This window comes from Harpia harpyja, chromosome 21, assembly GCF_026419915.1.
Source record: "Harpia harpyja isolate bHarHar1 chromosome 21, bHarHar1 primary haplotype, whole genome shotgun sequence".
Lineage (NCBI taxonomy): Eukaryota > Metazoa > Chordata > Aves > Accipitriformes > Accipitridae > Harpia > Harpia harpyja.
This window is the reverse complement of record NC_068960.1, coordinates 11,325,838-11,349,009: the sequence shown is the minus strand read 5'-3', so window position 1 is coordinate 11,349,009 and position 23,172 is coordinate 11,325,838. Positions and strand designations below refer to the sequence as shown.

Below are 23,172 nucleotides of genomic sequence, written 5' to 3'. Positions count from 1 at the left end.
TGGTGCTCGCAGCCCAGAAAGCCAATCTTATCCTGGGCTGCATAAAACGAAACATGGCAAGCAGTTTGAGGGAGGTGATTCTCGCCCTCTATTTCACTTTCATGAGACCCCACCTCGAATACTGTATCCAGCTCTGGGGTCCACAATACAAGAAAGGCATGGACCTGTTAGAGTGAGTCCACAGGAGGGTCACAAAAAAGATCAGAGGGCTGGAACACATCTCCTATGAAGAAAGGCTGAGAGAGTTGGGGTTGTTCAGCCTGGAGAAGGGAAGGCTCAGGGGAGACCTTATCGTGGCCTTTTAATACATAAAGAAGGCCTACAAGAAAGATGGAGAGAGACTTTTTACCATCGCCTGCAGTGACAGGACAAGGGGCAACGGTTTTAAACTGAAAGAGGGTACATTTAGATTGGATATAAGGAAATTTTTTTACGATGAGGGTGGTGAGACACTGGAACAGGTTGCCCAGAGAAGTTGTGGACACCCCATCCCTGCAAGTATTCAAGATCAGGCTGGTTGGAGCTTTGAGCAACCTGATCTAGTGAAAGATGTCCCTGCCCATGGCAGGGGGGTTGGACTAGATGATCTTTGAAGATGCCTTCCAACCCAAACCATTCTATGATTCCCGTATCCTCTTCTGAAGAAGTATTTCCTAGCCAATCATTCCTCATTCTGTATATAAACAGATAACAGCTTCTATTGAACTGCATCCAATATTTGACACTTTCTCCAATCTGTCAAGATTAATTTGAATTCAAATTCTCAAACACACTTGCAGCTTATTCCAGCTTAGTGATAAATAGAAAACGAATAAGGATACTTTCTATTCAACCATCCTAAACATTAATAAAATACCATACAAGACCACAGCTTAATCCCAACAAAACTCTGATTTGACATTGATAAATCCTCCTCAACTAAATAGCTACTCAAATGGACAATGCTGATTCAGATCTAGAACAAATTTTAATTGAACCTCCCATCCCAGTTGTGCAATATCTCCTATGTCCTTACAATCCCATTATTTCTTACCATTGTCCCATGTTAGAAATTCTGTTATGAAGTTTGCTGGACTTCAGTATATTAAAATACCTACCTGTTTGGGAGTAAGAGCCAACGGCACTGACAGGAAATAGAACATCCAAGTCATCATTCAGGACCTGCAGAGGAGTCCAACTGCATATCTGAGAATTGCATGTGCCTATTTCATGAGGCCTGCATTTAAAACAAACAAACAAAACAACCTATTTATACCGTCAATATTCACAATGCTTATATTTCTTTCAGAGATATTACTGCAAGAAAAATCTTTATTTCAATCTGCCTGCCAGTTTGTTGGTTCAGACATACATAAATTCATTAAAGATCAGACCATTCCAAAGCAGATGAGACAAGCAGTGCTTGCCTCTTTTTCTCCAAAGAGATTTCTGTGCCAGAAATAAAGAGGGCATATTAGCATCTAAAATTATTCTTTTTCTCTCAGTTTTGTCTTGTCTTGTTTAACTACCTACTCTGATGATAACAGGCTTACTCTGTTTAAAATTAGTGGTTTTACTACGAAGCCAGAATAGAGTTGATAACATACTAAGAATAAGGAAACTTCAAACAGGCCAGAATTATAGCCTGGCTATATCATGCAATAATTTCAACAACTGAGAACTTCAAGGAGAACATGTCTGAAATCTCGAAATTTTGCTTTTCAGTGGAACTTAGAAGCAAAATACCATCAATCACAGTGGCCCAATGGTTTAAACAATGGGAAAGAAAAAAAAATAAAAGAGGGGGGGAAAAGAGAGGCAGGAGAGAGGAGAGGAGAGAAAACGCATAGTTCAAGTAGTTATATAAATTTGCCAGTACCCATGAAGGAAAGGGGCGGGGGGGGGGGGGGAGGAGGCGGTCACAGGGAGGAGCATGGAAAATTTACCACTGGTTCCTGCAACATTACTTACTTTTCAGGAACTTCAGTTTCACCTTCTGTGCCTTTATTTCCTAATGTTTTTCCATATAGCTCATCCTCTTCTGCATCTTCATCATCAATGCTCTTCACATCTAGTTTCCGGTATTCATACTCTCCATTCATGAATACTGAATTGCTCTTCCACGAATGGTTACTTTCATTCCCATTCAAATTTCTTCCAAAAGTGCTTTCAGATGAGGGTAATACAAAAACTGAAGATCTGTCTATACTCTCCTCTGAACTTTCTCCTGTAATCAGAGTCTTTGTGGCATCCCCCAAATTTTGCTCATCTTCCTCTTCATCAAATGAGATAATATTTGTCACTCTCTTCTTCTTTTTTCGATCTTTTTTATATTTCAAATCTAGGAGCAACATAAAGGTTTACATAGTTAAGAAAAGAGAAACAATGTAATACAGTTGGGTTTTTTCCTTAAAAGAAGTCATGTACTAAATGAGTTTAGTAAAGAAAAAACCACTTATATCTACAAGGCATTTCATTATCTTCCCATACACAAGAGCTTTTAAATCTTTAACTACAGTCTTTATTTTATATGCCTTACATAATGCAGATTTTAGAAGATATTTTGGAGGTGCATTCATAACAGTATTGAATTCGAACTGGAAAAGAAAGTTCAACAAACTTATAAAATTAAATTTAAAATAAAAAATTAGCCTTCCTATCACTTTCTCCAATGTTATATGGCTAGTGTATATTGCAGAGTATACCTACACAACAGAGAAAACATGAAACACTTCTGTGGAGAAAAAGTTAAAAACAACAAACTCACAACACAAACAAAATCCACAACTTCCAATCAAATAAAGTTAGTTTTGTCTATATTCTGGAAATTGAGCAGTCAGTTTTCAGAAAAAGAAATTAAACTGGCTCCCTCCCTCAGCTAATTAGCTCTTAGTCTAGAAATACACTGAAATTCTCTCTGATTACATCACATCTATGCTGTGACAGCACTTATTTTTAAATTATTACCTATTCTCACTGATTCCAATGTGCACATGAGGCTAAATGATCTTGCAAAGTTGAAGCACTCTAAGAAATATAAGAAATTTACTCACCAAGAGAACTCACATTGGAACTAAACTGTTTTGTTTAATTCAAGTCCAGCTGTTACATAGCCACAAAACACATTAACATACTTTAAGAATAAGAGGATGTTAAAACCCATTCTGAATGCAAATAGAATTCCAGCAAAGAGCATAGACTTTAATGAAAACATCTGAACATCTGACTTGCTCTAACATTCAACATATAATGGCATTTGAACAAACCCAATCTTTTTAAAGTGAAATTTTATTGTAAGTTTTACATTACATGTACTGCATACACATGTACAGTACGCTTAACGTACGTTATGTTGTAGAGTCATGTGCAGCATATGGTCAATTATTCTGTTATTTCATCTTGCGAGCCTTTTCTATATTAACAAACTGATCCCAAGTCAAGTATCACCTACTATTTTAATCTCATTTAAAGTGCTAAACAACAAAAGCTTTACCACAAGTTTGTTTTGAAAAACATGTTTTGAGACAAAGTCTATTTTAAATGCCAATAAAAAACAGATCTTATCTCAACTTCTATTCCTACCAGATAGCATTCACACATGGGGTTGGTTTTTTTCCTTTTTCACATAACCAAAACAATTTAAAGCCTAAACTCAAACTTTGTTTCTTAAGTGAAAAACACATAAATCCCAGAATCCTCCTGCAGCTTTGTACCTTTACAAAGCAGAACATTCTTTCAGCTCAACTTCTGGAAATAAAGATGATAAAATATTCCTTTGCTATTTTTGGAACTGAAAATGTATAATGAATATCACATTTTGCTTGATTAATTTCAAATTATAAGAGATTAAGACTTTGGCTCTTTGTGAGTAACTAACGTCTTACAAACTGGTTGCAACACTAACACATTTAAAGGTAAAAAGAACATATGAGTGAATTTTCATTTGTGGTGATTACCTACTTCATATAGGAATTCAGACTGTAAACATAGGTGCTGCTTGAAGAAGATAACAAGCTAAGATTTTTACCTGATATATAACAACAGATATACGGCACTGTATTTCCAACTGATAAAGTGCCAAAAGAAAACACATTAAAAATGAAAAATCATTACATCAGAAACTGCAGGGCATCTTATGAATAAGAAATTGAAATTCAGGCCACAAGCAAAGCACTTGACCAATAAGATAGTACACCTTCCCTCTCACAGTGATATAAGAAAGCTAAAATACACATTTATCATCCGGTATTCACACCAGTATTTCTAAAGAATTTCATACTTTTTATTTCACACTCAACTAGTTTGTATGTGTAATGCACTTATTTTTAAGGTTTTTGTTCCATAATAGCATGTTAAACACATCTGAATATTTTATAAGTTTCTGAATGACACTAACATTGCAAAAACGCTTACCAGCATTTACATTCTTTGAGAGAACAGGAAGTGGGTCAGTGTCTTGATCAGGTTTCATTAAAATCGAGACAGCAGATGATGCAGTTATCTCTCTAAGGAGGCTGCTAACACCCTGAGTGGATTCTTTCAATAATGAGGTTACATTTTGCGTTGATTCCTTTAACAAATCAGACACAGTCGGTGTGCACTTGCTCTGCCCATTTAAATCCTTATTATCAATGTTGATTGCAAAAAGAATGGAGTTCAGACCTTCAGATAAAAGAAAGAGGAAAAAAAGACCAAAAACCCACTATATATTTCATACTAAAGTACGAAGATAGAACCTAAGGATTAACAAAGCTATGACATGTAAAACATTTTTCCCCCAAAATTTCCCACTGTTCTCCATGCATGAATTCTTCTTCTTTCATGTACTGTTCATTCTTTTTTAGATTATATTCAAGCTGATGCAATCAGTTCTGAATTTATCTTGATAGCTGTTCAGCTGCACATTAAATAAGCGGTAATTACTCTGAACTTGTTTATTTATAACCTTTTATTTAAACCCATTTCACTACAAACTTTAATATTTGTTGGTTCCTATATTCTATTAACAAACACTCCTGTGAATCCTATCTTGCAGAATGAAGCATGTGACCATGTGTCTGAGAAAAGGGGCGTAAAAGGTAATAATACATCACTTCTGTGGTCAAACTCTAGAAAAGTAAATTATCTGTTATCATTCCTTACTCCTACTCTCTCCTTCCATGTATTTACCTATAACTTGGGTCTTACTATAAAAGTCTATCATTGCTCTTTTCTAGTCAGGAATAACCCCTTTTGTTTTCTCTAAACTGTGCTAGTTTTTAAAAAAAAGTTAGCCTTCACTGATGAAGAGTTAGAAAATTTATGTGACTTTTAAACTGTAGGAGGGCCAGATCCAGTGTCTTGTTCATCAATTCATAGCATAAATTGGCATGCCTTGACTATTCACCCTGAATGTGCATCTGGCAAACATTCTCCACATAAGCAAAGAGTGTGTTAGAGAAGCTCCTCACAACCAGAAACAGATAAAACATCCCAAAATGAAGTAGTTTTCCAAGAACAGTAGCATTTAAGGGAAAGTCTTACCAGCTGCCATTGTAGGGATCATACTAGAACGTTCTTCATCCATCATAAAAGACCAGTCTTCATAGAAGACACTATAATTTGAAAGGAAAAAAAAAGGGGGGGAAGAAAAAAAAGAATATGCAGTCCTATATTAACATATATTCCACTTCTAAAAGACATGAAAATGCTGAAAAATAAGTATGAGTACACCAATGTATCAAATTATATGTCACAGTAACTCCCTGAAGCCCCGAAATATACAGAAATGTCTGAACAGTCATCAAACACATGCTAAATAGTATTTTACCTTCAGTTTTAGCTCTGCATTTTTTTAGGGGCAAAAAGCCACTCAGGGCAAGGAGGTTCATACTACATTGGCAGTCACAATATTTCTCTACACTTATTGTTATACTGCATATATAAGTTTTTAAATAACTATAGTTGACCATAATTACCAAGCCATTTTATAAAATATTTGAATACAAGAACACAAACGAAAAGATCCACTTCATCTTGAGCAATATCATCTAGTGAAAGATGTCCCTAGCCATGGCAGGGGGGCTGGACTAGACAATCTTTAAAGGTCCCTTCTAACCCAAACCATTCTACTATTCTATGATTTGGTGACCTGTTTCAATATCCAAAACCACATCAACTACCCTAAATAGTCAGAGTCAACTAGGAATTTGGATGTAAGAAAAAAAAAGTTAACACGAATTTCACTGTGAACACATGAATTTAGTTGTTCTAAACCTGGTTCTTTTTAGTAGCAGGAAGCTGTATTTTTACTATCAGCATTCAGTTAACTAAACATAAAAACAAAAAGCAAGAAAACCCTCAACCTATATTAAACAATTTTGACAGATTCATTTAAAAGTTTCCAAAACAGGTAAGAATTGGGGATGTAAACTGATTCTGTAAATCCCATTTGAATCTGGGTAACATTTAAGTCTTAAATATTCTGGAATAAGCCTTTTTAGAAATAATATTTCATGTACAATGCAGAGAGAGCTGATAATCCTGATACTGTGCAAGTATTGCTACAAGCATGAGAATAATTAGTGACATAGCAATCCAATGGTTTTCATATTTTTTTTTCCTTTGCTGTTTCATTCGTCTTTATTTGATTTCATATCAAAATCTGTCTTGCAAGAAAGCTACAGAGAACTCGAACAGACTAAAAATGAAAAGGAGGTACTAATGAGCTCAGTTCTGGCAATAATCTTATCCAGTACATCCATTAATTGACACAAATGGAAAGAATGCCTTTCTGCTGAATCCACTGGACTCGATCAAGCTCAACAGTTCTTGATAAAAAAGGAAAATACCCCAAATTTGCAAAAAGAAAAGGAGCTGAAGATGCATGAGGAAAAAGGTGGGACGCAGTTAAGTATGAACTTAAGTGCATTTTGCACATCCAAAGTACCTTAGGATTTCACAATGCATAGTAAGTTATTCTCAGTAACTCTGTAAGAAGGTTTGCAAACTGGTACAAAACTGCTTCAAAGTGATCTGCAGTAGTAGCTACCTATCCCTTGACTGCAGGAGCTTTTCAATTACAGGATGAGCATCTCTAAAAGGCAACAGGCAACTACCATTGACGAATTGGTAAGATCAAGGCTGCAACTGTGTACTATTTTAATGGAATGAGAGGGGCACCTCAAAGCTTGGTGTCAAGGTCTCAGTGAGGAAAACTGTTGAAAGAACAGGGAAGTGAGGATGGAAATGAAGACGAGGATAGAAGCATATATTCTCATGTGCTAGAATGAAGCCAGTTTCGGGCCACATGTTGATATAGGCACAAGCCACTATCCGAATAGCTGCCAAATTTCAAAAATGAACAAAACAAAAGTATGAGGTTAAGTGGCTTCACTAACAGAGCAATTAATATGGTGTATTATTACAGCTGTGTTTTTTGGTTGGTTGGTTGGGGTTTTTTTATCTCAATACTTCATTTGTCAATACATTTCCTGCATTACAAAGATATCAAATACAGTACCTGAGTCGATTCTTATCTGCAAGCAGCATATGAACATATCTTTCCAGGGAATGTTCATTTAGTGCACAGCGCAACCAAGCCCGGCCTCTACCAATATCTGTAGTAATTGTCTTCAGAGAGTAAAAGCGCTGCAGTTCATGTTTATTCAGAACTTCTTTCACATAGTACCAAAACACTGGCTCTGGAATCAAAAAATAATAAAAAAAAACCACCCAAAAATGCTAAGCTCGTATCAGAATGCATTTACATGCAATTTTGTAAAACAAGCAGGTAATGATATATAACTTTGAACAAAGGTGAATCATTTACCATCTTCGTATAACTCTCCAGTTAGATAGGTTATTTATTTCTACAGAACTTGGGCTATTTAAGCACTTAGAACTTTTTACTTCACTGAAAAGCCAAACACACATATTAAAGGATTCTATTTTACATTTTTAAATAGAATTCATGTTTAAAAGCACATATAAGCTAGTATTTCATCCATAGAACAGATTCACATGTTCAGCTGGTAATAAATAATGCAAAGGAAAAAAAATTCTTTAGAACTCTATCTTACTGCTGATTGTGAAATGTTAGAAGCTAGGTCCAAAGGAACCGGTAGCTCCAGAATTTGCAGACATGCAAATGACAAATTCATGTTACTTTAAAAAACAAAAGTGTTACATTTAAAATGGAACAATACCCCTTTCCACTAAAATACTTTTCTTCCCCTGCCCCCAAATATTGATAAATAGTTTTTCTGCAGTTGCCTCAAATTTCTCAGAGGTAACAAAAATCTACATCCATAATTGTAAACATACAATAAAACACCTAGTATTTTACATGTTCCTGTTTCTTAACTGAATAAGAACATATTTTAAGGACATAATTATTACAATTCACCTCTTACCCATTTTCTCAGGGTGAAAAGAACAACCAAACATCAGATGATTCATCTGTAAGACTTGAATCTTTACTATATGGTATAGTTTGGCAATCACTAGTCATTAATGTTGCATCAAACACATACTGCTTGAAGTATCTTAAAATATAACATTAACAATAACGTTCAGGTGGCTTTGATTTGTTATAAATAGAATTGCTTGAATAACTAGAACAGTTTGAACACTGTTAATCTATACAGTTAGAAACATATTAAGAGACTGTATTTAAGGCAAATAGGATATTTTTAAGAGAAAAAAAAAAAAAAATCTGAGAAACCCAAGCATTACAAAAAATTTAAAACATATCAGTCTCTCAAGGAAGACATGCAGGTACTCCTTTGGACAGTTTAATGAATGTCTTTGTTCAACAATTTTTTTTTTTTTAAGTTAACAAAAAAGGGAAAATTATTCTATCGTACAAGTGAATGGCACGCTATCACCTCAAATATCATGCTGGCTTTTGATCATAAACTCAATGTAGGCAGCATAAAGCAGATGTTTAAGACAGGTAAAAAATTTCCTCAAAGACACAGAAAAAAAAATGCACGAGAGGAAACATATTGATCCTGCCACTCCTTGCTTATCACTTTTCTCAATCTTTTTTAATGTAGTAAGAATTTTAAGAAACGGCCATCCATGATGCTTCTCCTTCTCTCTGCTAAATAAAGAGCATGCAGTCAGATTTTGATTAGGTTTTCACCACAGTTTATGACTTCTTTTGGTGAAATATGCTCATTTGAGGGTATGGGGTTTTTTATTAATCTCTGCTGAAAGCCAAATACAGCATTAGATTAGCAAAGTTTATAATACAGTTTTAGACACCTAAACACGTAACAAGCAGGTTAGACTCATTAACTAAAAGTTTTGCCAAATAGGTCTGACAGCTATGCAAGAATAATCCAGAGCTCTTCTAAATTAGACAAATGTGTAAAACACACAGGAACGATTGAATTGACAATGTAGGATGTAAAACTAAAGATATATTTTGCTGAACGAGGACCTCATAGAATCATAGAATCATTTCGGTTGGAAAAGACCTTCAAGATCATCGAGTCCAACCATTAACCATGCCCCCTAAACCATGCCCTGGAGTACCCTGTCCACTCGCTTTTTTAGTATCTCCAGGGATGGTGAATCAACCACTTCCCTGGGCAGCCCATTCCAATGTTTGACAACCCTCTCAGTAAAAAAATTTTTCCTAATATCTAACCTAAATCTCCCTTGCCTCAACTTGAGGCCATTTTCTCTCGTCCTATCTCCAGCCACCTGACAGAAGAGACCAGCACCCACCTCACTACAACCCCCTTTCACATAGTTGTAGAGAGCGATAAGGTCTCCCCTCAGCCTCCTCTTTTCTAGACTGAACAGCCCCAGATCCCTCAGCTGCTCCTCATAAGACTTGTGCTCCAGGCCCCTCACCACCTTGGTTGCCCTTCTCTGGACACGCTCCAGCACCTCCATGTCTTTCCTGTAGTGAAGGGCCCAAAACTGAACACAGGACTCGAGGTGAGGCCTCACCAGTGCCCAGTACAGCGGGACGATCACTTCCCTGCTCCTGCCAGCCACGCTATTTCTGATACAGGCCAGGATGCCGTTGGCCTTCTTGGCCATCCGGGCACACTGCTGGCTCATATTCAGCCGGCTGTCAACCAGCACCCCCAGGTCTTTCTCTGCCGGGCAGCTTTCCAGCCACTCTTCCCCAAGCCTGTAGTGCTGCATGGGGTTGCCGTGACCGAAGTGCAGGACCCGGCACTTGGCCTTGTTAAACTTCATACGATTGGCCTCAGCCCATCGATCCAGCCTGTCCAGATCTCTCTGTAGAGCCTCCCTACCCTCAAGCAGATCAACCCTGCCTCCCAACTTGGTGTCATCTGCAAACTTGCTGAGGGAACGTCATAGGCACATTAACATGCAAACAATAAGGAGGTCCACCGAACATGTAAGAGCATTCAAATACCATATGTCCTACTCCTTTGGCTTCAACTTACTTGATCTGCATTTCAAAAATAAAACACATGCATATGTAAAAAAAGCACTCTTTAAAATGCCAGATATGTATCAAGATGACAGTGATTTAATTGTTTTTTGTGACCAATAAAATTCACTTTTCTATCTTGCTAAAGCTCAAAACAATACTAAAGTAGGAAATGAAAAATATTATAGGAATATAGAAAATAAGCAGATTTCCCCTTGTGCCAAGAGTGAAACGCAGTGTTTCTTGGCATTCTGATTATTTACAGATATCAAGGATTTTGAAAAGCTTCAAAATTTGGATTATCATCAGTTTTTAATCAAAATCCATCCAATGGAAATAAAGTAAGAGCATTCCATACTCTAAGTCCCTCCATGACATACTTTATAAAAACAGTAATGTAAGTGGCATTTTCAAATCACTAAGTTCTCTTATTTGAGAGTAGCGTTAAATGAAAATCAAAGTCCTAACTGTTATTATTTTTCATAGCAAATAATCCAATTCTTGTTATTCAGAAGTAAGATCATTTTAATTTCAGTAAAATACAATTTGTACAAATGTACTGTAGGCAGAGAAGACAGTGACATTATGCAATTCACCCAAATATTAATCACTTTGTGAAAACAGTTTAGTTTTAATAATATCACAGTTCCAATAACTGCAATACCACCAATCGTTAATCAGCCCTAAACAGCAGTCATGTCTCAAGCTGAGAGCATAGAGATCAATCTGAAGCCAGGTTCAGTGCCTTCTTATGCAAAAAAAAGTAAAGAAAACAATTTACACTGTGCAGCCATCGTGCATTTCAGTGTCTGTTCTGTCAAGTAATTAAAGAACAGTTTCATGTTTGTCACAAGTGTCTCATAGTAGAACATTCTTTGGTATAGTTGGAAATATTAGTTCTTTCACTTTTAATTGAGACTATCATTAAATAAAGTTTATATTCTATAAGCCTTAGTCTATCATTTTCATTTCTAACCACAGCAACTAATAGTTTTACCATATTAGCCCTCAGCATTACTCTACAATGTCCTACTATTCATAAGCAAGCTATGACATGCAACATAGTAAAGCTATAAACATATTGTGACTTAGCAACGATTTCAAAATACATTCCCATTTTTGGTATTGACATGCCATGAGACTGTGAACAAGCCACATCTGTAATTCTGCCATGGTTTACCTATCTATAAACGGATAATACTATTCTACAATTATAGCATCAAAGCATATACATTAATCTGTAGTAATATGCAGCACCAGAACTATTTAAAAACAAAAGAAAAAAAAGCAACAAAGACAAAATTTTGCTTCAGCCAGGAGAAGAGAAGGCTTAGGAGGAGGGCAGACACCTAATAGCAGTCCTCCAGCACCTACAAGGAAGTCATCAATAAGACTGATTTAGGCTTTTCACATCAGCACATAGCAGGAGGACAGCAGACAACAGGCATAAATTAAAACAAGAAAGGCTCAGAGTGGATATAAGGAAAAACTCTTTCATCATGAGGACAGTCAAATGTTGGAACATGCTTGACCGAAGAGGTTGTGCAGTCTGTGGAGGTTTTCAAGTCCCAAATGGATAAAGCCCTGAGCAACCTTGTTTAACCTCACAGATGATCTTTGTAGGACTGCAGACCTCCTGAGGACCCTTCCAACTTGAATTGGCCTATGATCCTCTGACTGAGTGCAGAAAAAACACTGCTATTACTGACGGAAAGGTTTCAGCAAGTCTGGAACCTCTAATAACATAGCAGAAAGAACAACCAGAGGCAGTGGAAGAGTTCATCTATTTAGAACCTTTCAACAACATTATCCTAATAATTTTTAGTAAATACTGCATCAGCTACAGTATTCTCACATAACCTTAACTGGAGTTAAATGAAGACACCCTCATATTATTACAAACTAAAGACAGAATACAGTTCTATTGTTTGCTGCTTTTGTTTAGATTGCTTAATATAAGATTAAAGGAGCTGCATATGCCAGTAATGACCACACCATCAATTGACACGAAATCACACTGATGTTAGGAATTTATTTACTTGAATATATATTTAAAAAATTAAAATATTTTAAATAGGATTTTTAAGTCATAGAGTTTTAAATAAAAACTTTTATTTTCATTTAAGAACAACAAAGTAAAACACTGAAGCTCTTAGATGCAACATGATGCTACATTGTTTACAGCCATTTGAAAGTACAGTGGTCATGAAGTATCTGTAAATTTTGAATAAAAACATTGCTGAACAATTTTATTTTTCAATTGTCAAAACCTGAATGTATAGCCTAAACAGCAGCATTCCACTATGTTAAAGAAAAAGATGACACCTGTGATTACATTAGACAGAACAAAATATAATTTATACCAGATTCATTTGCCTGAAAGTGATTTAAAAATAGAAGTACTTTGCAACTGCTTTCAGGGAAAAAAAAAAATGCAACACTAATTCACAAAGATAAATGCAGTGGAACCCAGTAATTTCCATTAAAAAAAAAAAAGCTTCTCTTCTTAGTCACAGTACAGAATTCAATTTGCTGCAAAGCAGCCACATTTTTGTTCTTGAACTTCCATACATTGCTTAAGCTTCTTAAGGAGTAAAAATGATGTTTTCCTCCTTCTTCCATTCCCCAACCATAGATAACTTTCCTGACTTTCTCCTCTTCCTCCACATCATCTCACTGACAAGCCCCCAGATAAGACACATGCACAAGCATATAGCTAAATTGTTATTAAAGTTCCCCAGTATCAGAGATGCACCTTTGTACATCTGACCACTAAGGACCAAAAATTTCATACACCCTTGACATTACTAACAGACAAGAAAGAAGTCATAAGGATTGTACATAATACCTTAAAACTTAAAGACACACTATTTGCATAAAACAGAGAGGGTGTAACAGGGGAGAACATTCTCTGCAACAAAGCATAAGACTCTCAATTGCAAGCTGGGGGGATAAAAAGTGGATAACCAAATCACTACCCATTAAAGAGATGCAAACTACCCAGAGGCTGAAAGAGACCACAGAGTATCTAATCCCCAATTACAAACACACACAAGGGAGAAAAAAGCATACAGAAGAGCCAAAAAATGTGTAAAGATTGTGCAAACAGCTGAATTTTTTCTTACTTGTTCATTTAGAGTCCGCAAAGTGTCAAGTCTTGCTCACTACTAAGTTAAAGAGGCAAACATGGGAAACTCACCAACTTATCTAAAAGCATAGCTATTTTAGCTCCCCCAAAAAGCTAAATCTGGAGGCTCTAACCCATTAGCAGGTAAGTCAGCACACAAGACCCAACATTTCACCCTATCATCCACAGGAAACAAGTCTGTTGTTACAGCAATTTAAAAACACCATTATATCAAGCTACACATTTTGTGTTAATGTAATATCCATTATATGCAGTTGTCTGGTGTAACTGGAAGTTTATGGCTGGAGATCAAATGTATTAACAATTTTAGTACCATTGAATATATTTAAAAAAAAAAAAAACCACACTATGTGTTACATGTTACACTTGACGGAGTTTCAAAAGCTGAAAAGAAACTTCTTTATATTATGTGTTCCCTGTTTAAGAAAAAAGATAGTGTATGTCAAACTTCACAATAAAACTGATGACAATTAACACCTTCACATACTTTTGATAAATAAAACAAGGGAAGCTTCAAGGTGAAGAGAAGGCAACAAAAATAAAGGAATCTTTTCTTTAAATGTGAAGAAAGTAATAAAAAACAACCCAACCAATATCAGTAATGTAAGTTTTGTTTTTAAAATTACATCAATACTTAGAAGTCAAACTTATCTGATGCTATAGAAAATGGCAGTTGAAGAACAGAGTAAAGTTAAGAATGAAAATGTTGTAGCAAAAACTTAACAGCACAATTACACAACGTTTATGCCTACCAGAACTCAAAAGAAATTTGCCAGTGTTACTATTCATGATGGAACTGTAAGAAACGCAGATTTCCAAACACCAAAATTTCTAGATAAACTTGATATGAAAGTTAAACTAGATTATGAAAGCAAAAACCATTTTCACTGCTTAATGAGAGTCCAAGTATTAAGTATGCTACCAACAGTCTGCAGTTTGTTGCACTGCTTAAAAACTTCCATTAGAAATTATACCATTTGCTTGTACTTATCAACTGTTTAAAATAGAATACTTATGATTAACGAATTACCTGTTTCAGTTTTACTGGAAAAACCCGCTGCCTGTTTGATTGCTGCTGCTGTTAATGCTAATCCTCGGCTCCTCCTCAGACCATGCTGTAACACAGCTTCAAACTGAGCACACAAACAAGTGACTCTGCAACAGAATTTTTAAAGAAACCATGTGAAAAGAACAATCAACTATGTTTCTATAGAGCAGGCTTATTCCAAATCTCTGAATAGAGAATGTAAAGGTGAACCATTCTCTTATATGTAGTAAAAGACCCCTTGTATGCACTAATCTCATTATTTGCAAACAGTATAATCTACTTATACCCACAGTCTCATCATGACTGTCCAAAGCTGGGGCATGAATTACATTCAGAAGAATTGGCAATCAGTTTGAGAAATCATTCTCACCTGCTATAGAGATTGTTAGTCATGTTATTTCAGCTTCAGATTACCTATTTTTCATGTAATGCAAATACATTTTCATAAATATACTTTGTACTATACATGCAATGAATGATTTTCTGAAAATATGCTGTAACTTCCTATACAGTTAATAGACTATTTTGTTAATTGGCATTAGTATGCTATAATCCAAGCCTAGGACAACAAATAAACATACATTTTTATGTCCTTCAGAAATCCCAGGCATAGGAAAATAAGAAAGATTTTTCTGGAGATGTGTTGAATCTTTAGTTGTTGATGATGTTCTCTACAATACCATTTATAAATTTCCTGACTATTTTTTTTTTAAACATAACCCAGCTAATAAACCAATTTTCACAGAGGTAGAACCACTGTAAAACCAGCAAAGTTTTAAAATTCAGCCTGCCAAAGAAAGGAGTATTATTGTAACCTACAGGGAATAGTGAGGCTTAAGGTATAACAGACATGAATGCAACCTGTTTGTTTGAAATCTCATTTTCTCTAAGTTTTATTTTGCCATTAAATAAACACCACTTAAAACTTAAGCTTTGAGAAAGTTGTCACCTGGCTACCAAAGCTGATTACTAAAAGGAAGGACAGATACTTTAACTAAGTTCAAGCAAATAAATAAAAACAGTTGACAAAATGGCTCAGGACTCTGCCCCAGCATTCCAGAAGAAGAGAGTTCTATTCAGGGTCACAAAAAAGCATAAGAACTCAGGAGGAGCACTGACAGAAAAAGAGGTATATTTACCATAACTGCCCTGGACAGAAGAGCTTTTAACACGTAATGCTTTCCAGTACATCTATGTTAAGAAAACTTTACTTTGTTAGGAAAACTTTACTAATAAAGCAGAATATAATTGCAACAATACTCAAGATGATTGTGTAGCAATTGTGATTAATTTTTGCCAAAAAGACTGCTGCTGTTAAAAATGGAAATTCCAGCAGACACGACCTCCCTCCCTGAAAAACAAAACCTAAACTTTTTCAAATCAGAAAAAGCAGAACCAAAACTAGGTTCTGTGAAAGAGCTCATATTATTAAAAATCCATGTGCACTTAAAATCAAAGCAAGAAAACTATGCAGCATTTTACAGGAAAATTTAGCCACTAGTAAAACAAAACAAAATAAAATAAATAAATCAGGTATTCTACAATGCCCAATATACGTAGTATATTTACTAGATAGCATTATAAGGGTATGTTAAATAAAAATATACAGAAAAACATGGAGAAGTCTAGTGTACATAGACATAGACCTCTGAACAATTATAATCTCAAAGACAAAAAAAATCACTGGGAGAACAAAACTTGGAGAATCACAGATTTTACTGAATTTTGATCTAAATTCTCAGACTATCCTCATTTTCAAAATTATCTCACAATGTTTCGCATAGTAACAACCCCAAACACCATGGAATTTAGGAAAAAAAAAAATCTATTAATGTAATTTCCACTTTCTTTTTAATCCTGAAACTGCCTAGCTATAATCTATTATTCAGCATGTCTACCAAATTCTAAGGAAAATATTTATAAGTAAAATTTGGCCAGCATCATATCTTTGGAATCCTAACTCTCACTGTTTATCAGAAGACAAATACTCAAGGTCATCATTCAAATTATTAAACAACTGCAGCAAAGCAGTTATTCACACACACTGAGCAACAAAGCAGAAGTTTTAGATCAGAGAATTTGTTCTACATAGGAGGTACTTCCTTTTAGCCGAGTTTACACAATCTACTACAAAGGCAAATATCGTCAATACGTTGTCTCACATAAACTAAACAGTAAAGATTAAATAACTATCCCTAGCTGATGCTTCTGTGCCAATAGCTATAGCTGCACAGCCAGTCCAGCTGCTAGGTGCTTCAGCCCCACCATCCCTTTATCGCACCTACATCTTCTTGCTTCCTCCCTCGCACCAGCTTCTGTCCAACAAACCCTGTGCTGAACAGACCCTGTACTGAACTGTTTCCACTATGCTAGTTCAATAGAAAACTATTTCTCTGAGTCTGTTTCCCCAAAACACTGTAGGCTGAAACAGCCAAGGGCAGGACAGGATGACAGTAGTAGCCAAAAGTCAGACAGGCTTAAGCTGCTATGGAGCAGCATTAGCCTGGAGTTTCACAAACAGGTAATGCAAAGGAGCTGCATTACAAGCTGCTCCTGAAAGGTGATGGGTTTGCCCTCTCACCCCTTGTTGCTTCTTCCTCCTCTTCTGCACTTCCCATTGCTTCTAGCTGTGCGATCTTCCCCTCCTTGCAGCAACTCTAGCATTCACCAGATGTTTTACTGATTTAACTCGCTAAAATGGCAGAAAGTTATCCTTCTGCATTATTTCTTCTTTTATTAAATTAATTCAGAGGGGACTGGATGATCACCAGGCATTGCTTAAAAAGGTGGTAGAAGGGAGTAGTACTGAAGTCAGGGATCTTGAGGAGATACATGAACCCTCCCCACCCATTCAGTAGCAATGAGTTCTTACACTGGCTTTCCAGAAGTCATGAAACCACACCCTTAGACATGTTCTTAAAGACTGAATTGGGAGAGGATTGGAGAGAATTTTATGCATGATTTATAAATGGTCAACAGATAATTAACTTCTTCCCCAAAGGCAGAGTCAAACTTCAAAGACATATGAAAAAGGACAACAAACAACTGCATTTTATTCTGGTATTTTATTTATCCGAGATTCTTCGATAGGACAGATTCTGAGAAAGACTCAATAGGATACAAAAAGCACAGCAATTTCTGTCCACCAGTCATCTTCGTAAAAGCCTTAGAAACCAATATGCCATATCCAACAACTAATGCAACTAATAGGAATTAAATGACATTTTTTGACTTACATTAATAAAAAGGAACAACTTCTTGGACAGAAAAAGAAGAAAAACAGGTTTAAAACATGTCAGGAATAAGAAAAAATAAGAATGAAAATTTTCTTAATGACTATGTGATAAACACACTTGACACTTAAGTGTCAAGCTCCACAAAACACAGGTGTATTGGTAATAAATATGCATTCATTTTAGAAGAGGTTTTAGAGAAGATAAATTCTCCCAATCACATGTTCAGACCTCAGAATTCAATGCTTCATCAGGAATTCTGCAGCCACTTAAACACTTGTAACTTCATAGAGAAGAACACTCTTTGTTAAGCTGCCAAATTTGTAACAAGATGAAAAATTCAGTCCCATGTCAGTTTTTGTATAAACAAAAGAAACTGGGGGTTTTCTGAGCATGTCAAGTATTTTGTGTCATGTTTTATGTCATTATGATACATAATCTAAGCATGTTAAAAGTTTCTTAGACCATTTTACCTGCTATCAGAGTCTGAAGCAATTTCTTTTCTTCCTCCAAACCGTATTTGACACTGCAATAAACAGATTTTAAGGAATTTTTGTTACACTAACAAACTCAATATTCTGAAATATTTCCATATAAGAAACAAAGTCATAACAAAAAAGGAAGCAGTACAAAATAAAGCATTGGCAAACACAGCCTGCAACAAAAAAGTGCTTCACAACATCATGTTCCACTAACAGGCTACTCTTGCAGTTCAAATATATTCTTGCTAGCCAGAACACACCTGCAGATCCTTCAATAAATTTAAAATTGAGTAAAAATTACTACTTTTGAGTTTTAAATGTACACCCACAAAAACAAACACTGCCTCTATTCAGCTCAGTGCTACAATTACAGAAGAATCATTCTTTATAAAACATACCATTGGCTTACTTTTGAAGCACTCCTTTGCCTCCCAAGCTCTCCTAAATTGAATCCAGTTTATGAAATTCTACTTTCTGAACTTCATGTTGATACAAGATACATACCTACATAAATAAACCCCATCTTTGCCTGTATTTTAACCATTCACTAAAATCTTAGTGTAAAGAAAAAAAGCTGCTACTGTAAAATGTTAACCAATTTAGCCTTTGCAGTACACTACAGTTTAGTTCAGTCATATAAGTATTACAAATATATATATTTGTAATATATATTCTTTATTATTATAACATATAAATACTACAAATATAATCTGTCAAGAACAAGAATTTTAAACAAATACTGCATAATAGTTGTTTGCTAGCATACACAAAAACTCAGTAGTACTGTGTGAAAGACGACATCTTTGTCTCATAAAGGGGAGAAAAAAGGGCAAAGACAGTTCCTGCTAGTACTGACAACTTAGAGTGAGTATACTGTAGAAATATGTATCCGATTTCTCACCTGTTTAACTGCATCCAGTAGCCGCTCTAGAAGAAACTGTCTTTTAGTGTCATTATTCTGTGAACCTGAAATTCAACAAAATGATATCATTTTAAAATAGTTTTTTAAGAAAAATACATTTGGGCCAACACCAGGGCCCTGAAAACTTTCTTCCCAAGCCAATTATTCCATTAAATTTATTAATGTATTTTCTCTAAGTAAAATGATGCAGTACAAGTCTGTGTTTTGAGGTTCCAAGTAGCCTTTCTCTAAAACGCAGGAATAATGTTTGAAATATCTGGAGTCTTATATTAGTAAGATTTTGGTTTAATGATATAAGGTATATTGCAGCAATACCAAATACAGTATAATTGTGCACAATCAGCACAGCTTGCCCCTAGCTTCTTAGCACAACCACCTGTGGGGCCATATTGCAAGCCTGGAATTGACCTAGTTTAAGATTTTTTTTTTTTGGTTGGTTGGTTGTATTAGGTGTATGATGGAGCTCGCACTGCAACCCCATAAATCTTCATACTGGGACAACTACCAGCGTAATATATCATCATGGCACAAGAAAAGAATGGAAAATGAGAAAGAGACAGCAGGAATATCTTCTTAGTGTCAAACCACCTTACTGCAGAAAGACTTTTAAGTCAGGGGAACAGAGAGCAATTGTTATAATAAATCCCTTAAAATTTAACTGCCAGCATAGTTATTTCTGATTAACACCTATAAAATCTAGTTTGTTACTACACAAGCAACTACACAAGACAATCTTTAACTTCTCAATCATTTCAACAACAAATAGCATAACACTTTGCTTGTTGGAATATGCTTTATAAACTCCTGTGAATATGTGTAAAATTTATTGTTTAATTAACCTACATCACCTCTGTCATTTCTTTATTCCGAGCTTAAGTTCAAAATATCCTTCAAAAACCTCTGTGACCTCTCTGGAATTAAAATCATTCCATTCTTCTTTTCCTCTTAAAGAACATACAACTAATATATGCATAGACTGAAAGCCAATTATCAAAACTCTGCACAAGCAAGTTCCTCCAGATACCGAAAATCAAACACTACACAATAAGCCCTCTAGTAAATAGAGATGACATCAAAGACGTGTGTCTCTTCGTCTTGCTGTCCAACACTGCGAGGTCCCAATACCAGAATTTCCTATCTTCGTAATCCCATTCAAAGTAGTTTGCTCCTAAACCAGCAGAAGGAGACAGAATTTGTGCTAGTGAAATTATTGTGCCTTTGTTTCATCCTAAATATGGGATCAGGAGAAGAAAAACCCAGAAGTCTATAATACACAATGCCAGAATAAAGAAAACAATAGGAAAAATGTGTAATGTAGCTGCTAGCTAACTAAGCTTCACAATGCTTATTTAGCTGAGTACAGTGGATTTTCAAGAAGTTATACTTCCGATTTTGAACTCTGACTCAAACTGTGCAGACACATGATGTATGAGATTTGGTTCTGCTAGTCAAATACTCCAATGCATGGAAAGTCAGGTGAAGATGCAAACAATGTTCAATGCTAGTAAAGGACTCCAGAAACAAACCCCATACCAAGTAGGTTTTAACTTCCAAACAACTATGCTAGTTATGCCACTGTGAAGATAAGGTTAAATTCATATAATCCCTACTACTTCCACTTTGTGTTCCTTCAGAGATGCACAGTAACACTGAATATAAACAAACCTGCAGATTTTCTCCACTGTTTCAAAACTCATTACTTCTACAGTCTTATGCTACCCACACACCTGCGAGAATAGGCATAATGCAACATTTCTCTTTATATTAACAGTTTGAGACTACTTGAGAACAAATGCATGTAATTAATAATTTTGCAACCCAAAAAACATCTATCAAATGAAAATATTAAGTATGTGGGTTAAGTTTGTCTTTCAAATGCAATACATGTTAGTTTTTAAATTCACATCTCTTTGGCATCTTTGTGTCTATTTGGTAACACAGAAATGGTTTACAACTAAATACCAGACTGTGAACAACATAAAAAATGCATAAATACAGAAAACCTACAGATGATCACTATGTTAATCAATGTTCTAAAAGACTAAAGCATGTGATATCAAAGTCTTAAATTTACACAGACTTAGTGCAGTGTAATGTGTATTTTGTCTTTATTTTACTTGTACATTTGTACTAATAACAATTATGACTACACATGATTAGAACCAATAATTTCCATAAGCAGTTCAGATCACCTTCACCATTAACAGGGCTGTGAGGCCACATAATGTGTATAATGAGGGCTGGCCGAGGTTTCTGCTCAATGCATGTCTTCAGAATTCTTCTATTGCTGTGCTTAACACAGAAATTTTGCAGGTAGAAGAAAAAGAATATTCACAAAGTCTAACATTTTTTAAAAACTGAAAGATTAAGTTGTGTGTTTTTGCAAGCAGAGGATATATTTTTCTTTGTAATAAGCCTAGAAAACATAGTAGTAGTTAGCAACATTTTTGTTTCAAGTAGATAGAAGGTAAAAATAAATCTCTACCAACTCTATTTAAGATTTTGTTCTTTTACAGTCTTCATTTTCTAAACTAAGTCTTCAACAAAAATTAAAAAGAGCATATTTTCAGACAAGAGCACCAATTAAGTGTGATCCACTCCAGTTGATTTAAAGACTAACGGTGTATCACAAACTAACCAAAATACCTTTCTACTGATTCAGAACAGTGGTAAAAACTGCAGTAACACATACAAATACAAAACATAGAATGCATAAAACCAGCATTACTCAGAAAAAAGGCTATATTTAGACTATTGCAATAAAAAAGGAAGTTCATACATGAGTCTAAAAATAATTGTGAAAATATAAGGTCACAAAAACTGAGAAACTTAAAGAGACTCCTCCCATAAAGATCTACTCAGTCAAAAAGGGTTAAAAATAGTCTCAGGTACTGCACCTGCCTCTGTGACCCTTGTCATCTTTTGTTGTTCACAGTCATGCTTTCCTATTTTTAAAGCAAACTTCTCTCCATACCCTGACAGAAATATCCGCACCTACAGCAGAAGAAAACTGACTATGCAAATAAAGGAAAACAGGATTTTCATCCAATTCTTTATAGGTACAGCTCTCTTCAGCACCATATGTAGCATTAGCATATAGGTTAAAAAAAAAAAAACCAAACCTCAGATTGCCCTTACATACTTCCTGAAGTCTTGTATGCAAAATTTCAGACTGCAATTCCTTTTGCTTGCTGTAGTACAGGTTCTGAGGGTACAAGTTTAAGATAAATCAAACACAGACCTAATTTAAATACTACCTTGTACTACATTATTATGATTCTACTGCCTCATCCTGAATTAGTCGCATTTTTATGGTTTTTGAAACTGTCACTAAACAAATGACACCACCCCTAATTCTTGACGAGTACATATATCTAGTAACCCTGTGTTACCTCCCTTTGCAGTTTAGCCTATTCAACACTGTCCAATAAAATGAGTATGTAATTAGTAAGCAGCATTAGTAATATTAAAGCATTGCTCAAATCAACAGGAAGTTACCTTCACATCCACTAGAAATACACTGTAGCTAAAAACATATACGTTAAAAATAATTACAGCCATTAGGAAGAGAGCTTCTTCTATCTGTATCTTAGGAACAGCCCTTTTATTTTTAAGGGCTAAAATTGGGCAGGGAAATAGGTGTAGACAGTGCTGTTACTGCCGCTAAAAAAAGGACATGGTTAAATTTGATGATGTTAACATTAGCTCTCTCCTTTATCTGAAACGAGCATGATAATGATACACATTTCTCTGTCCTGATCTGTTCCACTTACATTATTCTGGAAAAATACTGTATAGTATTGTGTAACAGTAATGTTTAGCAAAGTGCAGAATTAGCATTCTTTTCATTATCTTGCTGTCTAATTGAAATTGTTGGAAATGTCATATAGGTCTTGGCAAGGGCTACACAGGGGCAGGTTAGCCATGCAATTGAACTACTAGCTTTAATGTAACCTTA

The 23,172-nt window shown here is 35.4% G+C and overlaps 1 protein-coding gene across 5 annotated transcripts in view; it reads right to left on the bottom strand.

Annotated features, from left to right (window-relative positions):
• The window catches only part of SNX29 (sorting nexin 29), a 114,347-nt gene that overhangs the window by 89,402 nt on the left and 1,773 nt on the right, over nt 1–23,172 (bottom strand). For all 5 annotated transcript variants that reach the window (XR_008232894.1, XR_008232895.1, XM_052773439.1 and 2 more), the window contains exons 2-9: nt 19,194–19,258; nt 18,284–18,336; nt 14,560–14,684; nt 7,481–7,661; nt 5,503–5,573; nt 4,393–4,641; nt 1,951–2,320; nt 1,098–1,216 (exon numbers count right to left, since the gene is read on the bottom strand). Coding sequence is in view for 3 of the 5 variants with exons in the window: in XM_052773439.1 (XP_052629399.1) it covers nt 1,098–1,216; nt 1,951–2,320; nt 4,393–4,641; nt 5,503–5,573; nt 7,481–7,661; nt 14,560–14,684; nt 18,284–18,336; nt 19,194–19,258 (1,233 nt within the window). In the remaining 2 variants the exon portion in view is untranslated. The remainder of the gene's footprint in view (nt 1–1,097; nt 1,217–1,950; nt 2,321–4,392; nt 4,642–5,502; nt 5,574–7,480; nt 7,662–14,559; nt 14,685–18,283; nt 18,337–19,193; nt 19,259–23,172) is intronic.